Source organism: Plectropomus leopardus, chromosome 2, assembly GCF_026936395.1.
Source record: "Plectropomus leopardus strain MGB_pleo_1.0 chromosome 2, ASM2693639v1, whole genome shotgun sequence".
Taxonomy (NCBI): Eukaryota; Metazoa; Chordata; class Actinopteri; order Perciformes; family Serranidae; genus Plectropomus; species Plectropomus leopardus.
Window position 1 is genome coordinate 28,920,529 of NC_142177.1, and position 11,193 is coordinate 28,931,721.

General features: G+C 37.7%; 1 protein-coding gene across 2 annotated transcripts; it reads left to right on the top strand.

The window, feature by feature from the left end:
* The first annotated feature begins 195 nt into the window (after positions 1-195).
* On the top strand, positions 196-7,071 carry LOC121965055 (putative G protein-coupled receptor). Of its 2 annotated transcripts, none has more exons than XM_088071855.1 (2): positions 196-1,374; positions 4,260-7,071. In XM_088071855.1, the coding sequence occupies exon 2, from the start codon at positions 4,363-4,365 to the stop codon at positions 5,641-5,643; it is 1,281 nt and encodes a 426-aa protein (XP_087927981.1). In that variant the 5' UTR covers positions 196-1,374; positions 4,260-4,362; the 3' UTR covers positions 5,644-7,071. The 2 variants fall into 2 exon arrangements, with proteins under 2 accessions (XP_087927981.1, XP_087927987.1); XM_088071861.1 differs by having other exon boundaries at positions 196-1,360.
* Positions 7,072-11,193: the final 4,122 nt, after the last annotated feature.

An 11,193-nucleotide genomic window follows, 5' to 3' on the forward strand; every position in this document is an offset into this window, starting at 1 on the left:
TCCCTTCAGGTTCATTCATTTTAAGGTACTTGTTGTCAAGTACATGTCCCTTTATGGTCAGGCACTCAAGTACATCTGTGACACTTCCTCATCCCTATATTGCCAGATGGTCTCTTAGATCTTCTGACCAGAGCTTACTGTCTGTCCCGCTCTTTAGATCGAGAATAAAAATGTGTTTGTGCATTTCCTCATCCCTATATTGCCAGATGGTCTCTTAGATCTTCTGACCAGAGCTTACTGTCTGTCCCGCTCTTTAGATCGAGAATAAAAATGTGTTTGTGCATTTCAAGTATTGGCTACAACAGTATGGAACTTTCTTGCAGTCTGCAGTGTTGTTAAACACTGTTAAAAAGCAACAGAGGACTCATTGTTTCAGAATGACTTTTTTCCCGATCCAAGATGAACTTTTTTTCTGGTACATTTCTTTTTGGGTCTTCAGTTGCCTGTGTTTAGTCTTTTTTAAATTATTTTTTCTTAGAATTTATTTATTTTGTGGCTTTTGTTTATATTGTTGTATTGCCTTTATTTTTTATGATTATATGTTTTAAGGCCTTGTTTTGTAAAGCACTTTGTGAATTGTATTTAAGTGAAAGTTGCTGTAAAATTATGCTGATGATGATTATTACTTGAGTCCTTTTGTTACATTAGCATGGTAAAATACAGTATGCTCTCATGGGAATTTTGTTTTCCTAGCAGCCAAAAGATGTCAGCGCTGAGCCCCGTTTTATGCTCTTCTGCAAGTTATGATCAGCTCTCAAAAAGAGTGAACTGTCAGAAAATCAAAGGTTTCTGTTACTGAAAAAAAGGAAGATTAGCTCCATTTAAAAAAGAAAATGCTGTGTGCAGATTGACTCAACAAATGCAACCAGTGTGTGTGTGTGTGTGGAGGAGAATAGAGGAACATCTGTAAAGACAGAGGCATAGTGGACAGTGTGTGACAGTCAGTGCCACATACTGACTGATGAAAGAGTGTGTGTGTGGGACATGGTTAATGTCAGTGGGTGGCGGTTTGATAGAGTAATCTGGTCTTGAAAGATGTGTTTTTTGAACAATCAGCAATTGCTGGCTCCTCCCCCTCCTTTCACTCAGTCAGCTGTGCTGTCTCAGTGGACGCTCATCACATCACCTCTCTCTGTCAGCATCAGCTCTCCCTAGGGTCCTTTAAGCAAAGGCTTGTAGTCTGCTTCTTGGGAAATTACCTTTTTTTTCACAAACTAGGACTGTTACACACCTGAAGACAGCACCTGAGTTTGATAATTTTAAAGGATTCAAAGACGAGTCATTACCGTGATTTGGAAGTACTCAACTTTACGAAACTCAGAGAAAACTTTTTGGAGGAGCTACAGCCATGTTTCAAAATGTAAGAGTTGCTTGGTAAGTTTTTGTGTAAGCAAGTAAGATTAAGTTCAGTGTGGTTCATATAAAGGAATATAAATGCTGATAATATATATTATTACATTCAGTAATTAAAGAAAAATACACTAAGCTCTGTAGTGTTTAACTCCAAATCATGTTTTCTGTAAGGCTTTGTTCAGTAACATTTCTTAATAGTTCTCCCATCATTTCTCTTAAATTTGTCTGAGACTGACATTAAAGTAAACAAGAACCAAGAATTACCAAAAAAAAATGTTTGAGTACAAGGATGTGTTTGATGGAGTGAAACACAATTTAAGGTGAGTGTTGCAAATAATTGATTTGTAGTTTTGGTTTAGGTTTATTGTCATATGAATGAATAATAATAATCGTAGAAGTTTAATCTATTAGGTCAACACACAAGCCTTAAGACTTGTAAGAACAGATCTGGAAGTTTTGAACATGAACTTTTAGCATTACAAATAACAAACCAAACAAAGAAGTGCTGTAATGATTCATCCAAACATCACACATGGCTGACGGTGCAAATATTTGCAGCCAACCCTCACATTATTACCCCATTTTGTATCTAAAAAGCCCAACATTAATTATTGTCGTTTTACTTTATGTCTTGACTGGAATATTATCAACTATCACAATACCTTAACATCAGCACTTTGCTAAAAAACAGTGATAGAAAAATGCTGAAATTCATTCAGTATGATTTTTGTGCCTATTATTCATAACTATGTTTAATTATATCCTAGAGTAACCCTAATTCCCATCTTCTTTTTCAATATCTTTAGTTAAATTATATCTATTGACACATTTTTTCATCACAATAAGTCATTTAGTCATTTAAATGCTTTAGATATTTATTTTTCAATATTATTTATTTTGTTTTGGTATAAAATAATGATAATAACTTGGAATATATCGACTTAAATGCATTACAATCGGTTATTAACATGATTAAGGAGGTCGTAACAAAGGGTTGGATTATGGGGTTTCTCCATGGTAAAATACTCTGTAACACGGATTTGAGAGGGATTAACAGACCTGCATAATTCCCTTAATCCTCATTATAATGTAGAAAAAGTAGAAACAGAAACTGCAGCATAAGCAAAATTCTCTGCATGTTTGGTGAATTAATAATTGCAAATGGTTCTAGGGAATTAAATAAAGTGAAAAATGATTATCCACTTCAGGAGTAAAACATGGATTTAAAGGATGTAGCATATGTTGTGCTGCAAAGGGGATATGGTTTAAAACAAAATGAGGACACCCTTACATAATATGCATGAAAGTGTACATGCACTAGTCCTTCCTGGGGATAAATCTCACTGCAAATGTGGCGTGCCAATAGCGGTCCACCAGAGAAGATTACAGCAGAGGAGAGCATCAGTGGATCTGGCAGCCAATGAGCACATGTATTTAGGACACAGCATCCTCCACAGTCGTACATTTGAAACCTGATTATAATTATCAGCACAAGATGGTAGATACATTTGTGGAGAGACACCTTAACACAAAACGGAGAGGAGAAAATGTAGCCAACACAATATGTATTCAGTCAATGCTTTCTGGTTATTTTTCATTAGAAACTACACAATATTCGGGGATAAACCTGTCTTGTTAAGAGGTTTCCTCTTTGATGGTGTGGTGCAGGGTGACACTGAACTCATACTAATCAATGCAGCCAGTTCCCCGCAGCTGGGCTAAAACAAGCACACTCATTATCTTTCATTTCAAAAGGATGGGGACGGATTGAGGAGAGACAGGGTGTCCTCCATGAATTATTCTTATTGATCATGTCCCGCCATCACTAAAAGAGAGAGAAAAAGAGAGCATCCCATCTTTAATACTCTCACAAACAGTTATTGATTTACTTTTCAATACATTTATGGTATGTATGTCTTCTTGAAGGTTATGAGGACTGAGTGCGGATCTCTGAATGTTCATATTTACAAATGTGATATCCGACGCTATCTGTGGAATTAAAAATTATGAATAAAATGAGGCTTCAGTAAAGGGAAACTTACCCCTATTTTCAAACATGTTAGGTCTAAGCAGTGGTGGACAAAGTAGTCAGAGCCTTTATTTGAGTAAAAGTACTAATCCAAGTTCAAGTACAAGCCCTGCATTGAAAATGGTACTGAAGTAAAAGTAAGTAAATACAATCAGGAAAATGTACTTAAAGTATGAGAAGTAAAAGTACCCAAAGCAGAAAAATCTTGAAAACAATAATAAATAAATATATATAATAAAAAACAGCCCACCTCAAAAACTCAAAATTATTAAAAATGGAAAAAAAACACCCAAGCCTCAAAATTATATTAAAAAATGAAAAAAGTCTAAATTATTTAATAAAATGAAAAAAAGCACCCTGAACTCAAAATTATAGAATTTGTAGAATTATAGAGAAAAGATTATTCTTTTATGATCCAAGTCCCCCAACTTTACAGAAGAGCAATAAATAGCTTGAGAATCTCTACCTGCCCAACACCAAACAGCAAACAGACTAAGATAACAACTAGATGGAACATAGTATGCAGCTATTTCAGCTGCTCAAGAGTTGTGAAGACCAGAAATGGGGCTAAAAGAGGGTGAATATCGAACCTACACACGAAAACACAACTCCAAATGAATGCTAATGTAACTCTGTATCTGCCTGATGTGTTAATCTGTTTACTTACAAGTTAACAATGTCAATTTACAACTCTGTATTTTTGGCGTGATACTGGGCGGCAACTTAAAAGACATTAATGTGTTTTGTTTTTTTTTTCACAGCTTGTCTCTGCTGCACCAAAGTGGTTAAATAATGATTGTAGTATTAACTGAACATGATTCTCCATAAATGTTAATGTTTTAATGGACTTTTTTTTTTTTTATTTTCTCTGACACAGGAGTGACGAGTATGTCTGTACGATTTTTCGGCCTCATGACTGAACAATGGGGGATTCTGGAATACAGATGTGTACTTTTATTTTGAAGCCTTTACTATGAATCATGGAGGAAAACAGCTCATTTCTGAACTCTGAGTACAATGACAACTCCACCGTTTGGGCACCAATGCCCTCAGCTCCCAGCAGACAGCTGGGCACCCTTCCCAACCCGCAGACACGCTTGAAGGACCTGACAGGGATATTTTTCATGGTGACCTTGAATGTTCTGGCACTTCTTGCCAACACTGCTGTTCTAGTTGTTGTCATAAAAGCCCCTCATCTCAGGAAATTTGCCTTTGTGTGCCACCTGTGTACAGTGGACCTGCTGTGTGCCATCTTGCTGATGCCTCTCGGGATTGTGTCCAGCTCCCCGTACTTTGCTGGTGTCATGTTCACTGTACTGGAGTGCCAGGTTTACGTCTTCCTCAATGCAGTCCTCATTGCTGCCTCTATCTTTACCATCACAGCCATCAGTGTGGAGCGTTACTACTACATCGTCCATCCCATGCGCTATGAGGTCAAGATGACACTGAAGCTGACTGCAGCTGTGATTGTGCTGGTGTGGGTGGCCTCTGCTGTGCTGGGGTTGTCCACCGTGTTTGGGTGGTCATCTTATGAAAGCCTGAGCTCCATCAGTGCTGCACACTGCTCGCTGCACTGGATCCACAGCGAACACAGACAAGTCTTTTCCGTGTTCTTTAGCATCACCTGTTTCTGCCTGCCTGCTGTTGTGATTTTTGCTGTTTACTGTAATGTGTACAAGGTGGCCCGTGTGGCTGCCCGCCACCACGGACCTCTGCCCTTATGGACAAATAGTCAAGTGAAGCATCGCTCTGACTCAATAAACAGCCAAACTACCATCATCACAACCCGCAACGCTCCACGCAGGATTATGCGTGACCGGCCTTTTGGTGGAGGTAAAGCTGCACTCACTCTGGTGGTTATTGTTGGCCAGTTTCTTATCTGCTGGCTGCCTTATTTTGCCTTTCATCTTCATCTGACACTAGACCCAACTCTTAAGATTTCTGATGACCTGGAGGAAACAGTCACCTGGTTGGCATATGCCTCCTTTGCAATTAACCCATTTTTTTATGGGCTTCTTAACAGACAGATCAGGGAGGAACTCTGTAAGTTGCGACGCTGCTACTCAGCCCGGCCAGTGGACCTGGCTGTCTCAAGCCACGAGGGCTCAGGCCATGAGAACTTCTTGCAGTTCCTCCACAGGACCAGCTGCACAGTGGAGACACGTGCAAGCTTTACCACATCCAGTCCTAGAAGCACTCTGGATCAAACTGGGCAGACTGGCTTCAGGATACCAGGACAGATCCCTGAGGAGTTCAATTAGATATACCTCACTGCTGTGCCACAGCCTCAGCAGCCTGCAGGATTATTATGACTACAGGATAAAAAGTTACAGTACTTTATGACTGTCTGTCAATTGTGTTCGCATAAAGTAATGGTGAAGAAGTAAAGATATAGAACTAAGAAATGAAGTGTTTATGAAATCTGACATACTCTTTTCCTTGTATGTAAGATTACACTCAGAAACAACACTGGATTGATGCTAATGGACATAGTTTCTTAAATTGTGACCTTATTTGCAGCCCATTCTCATTCCCAACTTATCAAATACCATCACTTTGTTGGTCATTTTGGTGCCAGATACAGACAGAAAAAGACACCTTTTGTGGTGGTATGATACTTTGGAAGGTGGCGTCAATTTATATTGCCGCAGGATGGCATCAACAATGTGACATAAGAAGATGGAAAGTCACTTTAAAGCAGGTGAGAGGGGAGGTGGATGGGTATAACAAACCCCAGACTTTCACCTGCTGTTTGTTTCCTGTACAAATGATGATCCAAACCATGATGTTTTTCTCCAAACATAATTACATGCTTTTATTGCACAAGGAAATAAATGTAAATATGATGTGTTTCATGGACATTAAGTTTATTTTGAAAAAGACTATATGCATCTAAGGACCAAAAACTGAGACATTTCCTGTAAAAGCAAAAGTGTATTTTGAAAAGACACAACATCAACAACAGGCACAGGAGGATACCTAGTGTGTAGGCATGAAAGTTCACTGATGAAGTGGCAGTAATTGACGAGTTGGGATGAGAATGTGTTGATATTTGTGGTAAAAATAGAGATAAAGTTACTTATCTCATAAGGAACACTGCTTTTACTTACTACTGAGGCAAAGTTACTTTTTATCTGCAGTCTTTACACATAGTTTATTAGGAATGGACACAAATATAACATCATACTTGAACAGTAAGTCATGACAATATAATCAGTATACAGAACTTCAGGTAAACATTTTAAGAAATGAGGGATTTTCTAATGAAGATGACAGTTTAGCAGTCATTATTTTTCACAAGTTCTTGAGGCTACTTGTTTTTTATATGAGGTATCAATATAGTGGCAATATTCTTTGTACAAGTAATTCGGTGTTGCCATGTTGTATTTATGTTGCAGGAATTTGTGTGAACTTTATTTATTGTACTCAAAGAAGAGACACATCACTTTTTGTTCAAATTGTATTATTTCTTATCGCTTTAAATCTGCAAATAAACAGGTGTTTCTTTCATAATATTTTATAGATCTCGGTAAGTAAGCATTTAATCACTAGCAAGCACAATGTGCAAGTTTTCTTACATTTCTCATATATGATTTGCCAATCAGGCATGATTTTTTTTTTCTCATCAATGATTTTGTAATTTTTTGATGTTAGAGAGTAATTAAATACACTATATTCACTTGTAATCATTAAAGGAATATTTCAATTTTTTTGCAGAGGGGTTGTATGAGACATTTATCCATGGTCAGTGTATAACCGACAGTAGATGGTGGTCAGTGCGGCAGGCAGGAATACCGCAATCGAACCTCAGCAATACTGCTGTGGACAGGAGCAGCAGCAAAAAAAAAAAATTAGCCACCTAAAAAAAGTCTCACCTTAAATAATTAATATATAATAATAATAATAAAAATAATATATTTATATAATATATATAAGTGTACTCTATATTTAGAATATTTTAACCGCTGTATCTTGCCGTCAGACAGCTCTTTCCAATGGGAAACTGAAGCCATAACATTGCTTTTTTTCAAAGCCACCAGACTCCATGATAAAAGCAGCAATTCTAGCTCACTGAACACAGAAGCTGCTGGTGTACCACTGCTTCTATCAGTTACTGTTTTATTGTGTGACTCTGGTGAATCCAAATCAACCCTTTAAAACACCAAAGTCACAGAATTATACTAACTAACTGATTGAGGCAGCGGTGGAACAGAAGCTCCTGTGTTCAGTCAAATAACAGCTTTTGTCAAAGGAGTCTGGCCTTGAAGAGCACATAGACAAGTTTCACTTTAAAGCTCTTAAAGGCCAGTTGTCTTGGTGAAAATATTCTAAATATAGCTTAGTGCTATGGCTATGGCTTAGTGCCTAGTGAAGACCCATTTAAAGAGATCTCAACTGTCCCTTTAACCATAAAGACACTCTGTAACGGTGAAGGAGCGGCCGGGTGATCATACTGCCCTGTAACAGTGAGATCAACAGCCAGCTTCCCTATTAAAAGTCCATCACATGTCCTGTCAAAGTAATTTGTGAGCTCACTCTTAGTCCCTTTTGGGAATGATGCCATCAAAATGCTCCCAAATGTTTAAGTGAAATTCCCATCTCTCTCTCATCACAAAAAATAAACCACTAAGAGGAGCAGTCTGCATTAGCAACAGGACCTAATTGTGCACCCTCATTTTGTCACTGTGACGACGAGCTTTGGCTCTCTGGGCCTCTCTGTTGTCCGTGTGTCCATTTATGAAAATCCTGTGACTAAGACTGAACCCACTTAGCACATGAGCACATGATTATATAAGGAGAAAATACCATTTCATAACATCTGAAGTGGTTGTCTCTAAAGCCCTCTTAATATGTGTTCACTGGCAGATCAACAACTATTTATATATTTCCATACATTTACCTTTTAATATGACCTAAAACACAGAACACATTAAATTATGGTATATGCAGTGTGTTCATGTTAAAATAGGCTTTTCATTAAAATTATTCACAGATTGATCAATCAAGGCAGTTAGATGATAAGATGTGGATTCTGAATATTATGCTTTCCCACAGAGATTTAGGTAATATCATCTGGTATACATGCTTATGAATGGTGACAAATGAGAAGAGCATGCTGAGTTAAAGTTTCACTAACACTGTAAAGACCATCTAAATATAATTCAGCAAATACATAAGTAGATTAAATGTAGAACTTCTGCTTTAATTTCAGTGAAAAGAGAAATAACAATAAAAGAAGAGACAACTGTATAAGACTGTGTACTGACAGGCAGGAGGAAAAACGTCCCTACATAAACTGAAATCCAGAAACACAAGCGAAAGTGATTTATAGACATCCAGATATGTTAAAAGCAAGATAACACGGTGCCATTTTATGGTTTGTGGCTGTATGCACATTTACATAAGTGCTGCAGAGTACCAATGCAACTTTCATAACAAGTACAGATAAATACTGTTATCAAAGCCAACATAATAAAACAAGAAGCCAAGAACAGGCAGTGATATACACACATACAGTGTGCAAATATGATATGACACCTACATGGAGGTTTGTTGAACACAAACAGATGCTGTGCACGTACAGTTGTCTCCCACATCATCAACATCACCGTCGTCACAGTCATATAGAAGAAGTTATATTATTGGGATGTTTTTTTTAAGGATAATATGAAGTCAAATTTTCTATGCTAATCTTCTCATACAGTTTTAAAGTTTTGACTGTATTCTTAATGTCCACTTAAGTAAACTCTGAAGTGTTGTCCATATTGTTTTTGACCAATTAGACATTTATTACTGGCTACAGACCTACAGAGCTTTATTTAAAATTGGAGATTAGTTCCAATACTTTGCAAAGGTCCAAGTTAAATTTGTACATTTTTTTAAGTGGATGCATTGACACTTCATTTTTCTCAATAACGCTGTGGGGGGTTGGGTTCAGTCATAAAAACCACTAAAATATCCGCATTTGGTGACACAGAAGCCACTGGAAAAGCTGGGACAGATTGGTGAAAAACATACAGGTTTAGTGCCACAAACGTTGCTTGGAAGTGCTGTGATGTGTCAGTAAAAACACACAGTTTTGGTGCTTCAAAAACTGGTGGAAACACTCTAAAGGGTTGCCATAAAACAGCTGGTGTTGTTTTTCCTCGAACACTGGTCTGCAGCTTGGCATGACACACCACCCCCCCACCTCCCAATGACAAAAGTCAGGTAATATATTCCGGCACTTTAAAAACTACCAGATATGTATGAAACATACACATGTAATGATTTATTGGATAAATATTTATAATATGATGCATTAAAACTTCCTGAATATTTCCATTTGATAGGGTGGAGCAGTGCAACCATAAAAACAAAAAAAGTCTTGGGTTTGAATGATTTCACTCAGTGAGAAAAATCACATGGCTTCAATGAGACAAAGATAAGGAAGTTTTACAAAAATACAAAGAACAGTTTGTACTCTGTTTTTGGCCCTTTTTCCTCAAAAGATAACCATAACATTGAACTAACAATTACAGACACTTTAGTTACCCATCTTCTGACCATGGTTTGTAATACAGTGGTTTTAAGATAAAAACAAATTTCAAAGAGCTGACTGCCTGTTTCATCACCCAGCCTCCAAAGTGTGTGATTCGGTCTAATGAATATTTGAGCCTGAGCAGTCTTCATAAGTTGCTAATTAAAGTGAAGGACCTCCCATCTCAGCCGGGGCTTTTATTAAATCAAGACAATCACATCAACTGTGCATCTCTTGTGCAAAGCACATCCACTGTAGATCAAACATGAGCCCACTCTCCATAGAAAATGAGAAATCGTGGCTTGAACTCAGCCAAGTGTGTTATTCAACCGTCCTAAACTGCAAAGACCTAATGTTCTGTACCATGCACTGTCTGTTTACTTTAAACTTGATGAGCTTCTGTGTTGTTGCACAGACAGTGATAATGAGAGAACCGCTCCTGAAGAATCAAAGGGAGGAGGTGTGATTGATGGTGCTGTCCGACTGAGTGAACCACATTATTTCATCAGATCTTCTCTTAAACAGTAACAGCATGACTTTCCTCAGAACTGCATGTACACATATAACGTGACAGCTGCTCAACCACCTTTACTGAGCTTCACACAGCCTCACATCCACTCCACTCAGGCCCCGCAAACTAATCACGGGCCTATGAAACACGTGCATATTACAGACCCTCTGAGGAACACTTTTTAAGGAATAGATCAACATTTTTGGAAATTTGCTAATTCATGTTCTTGCGGAAGTCAAATGAGAGACTTGAGACTCGCTCATACATCTGTCTGCTAATATAGCCAGCAGCTGAAATGTGTATAATGGCAATGTGTATATGCATTATACATCAAGACCCAATAAAGTTTTGCATCTTTGTTCTTTTCTTTTTGCAAAACATTTGTACAAGCATACTGTGACATACTGTGGTGTTTTACTGCATCCAGTTGTGTTGTTTTATTGGCATTTTATGGGGATTTTCTACAGATAATCCAGTGCTGAAAATAAATATATATATATATTTTTTTCAGTTGTGGCGTTAGATGGGAAGCATTGAATGGGTGATTGCATTGTTAATTAGACATTAAAAAATAATCAGTCTGACCTATTGTACTGAAAGCAGCTGGTGCTGAGCAGGAACTCTGTCTGACATCCGTCATGCCCTAAATAAGCCGCGGCTGTTAGGAACACAGCAGTTGAATGGGGGTTGGAGTTAAATAAAGTTCAAACAGACACACATTTCCTCCATTTACTGATATTAATAATATGAACATGTGTTTGTGTGGTAGCACTTCTTACC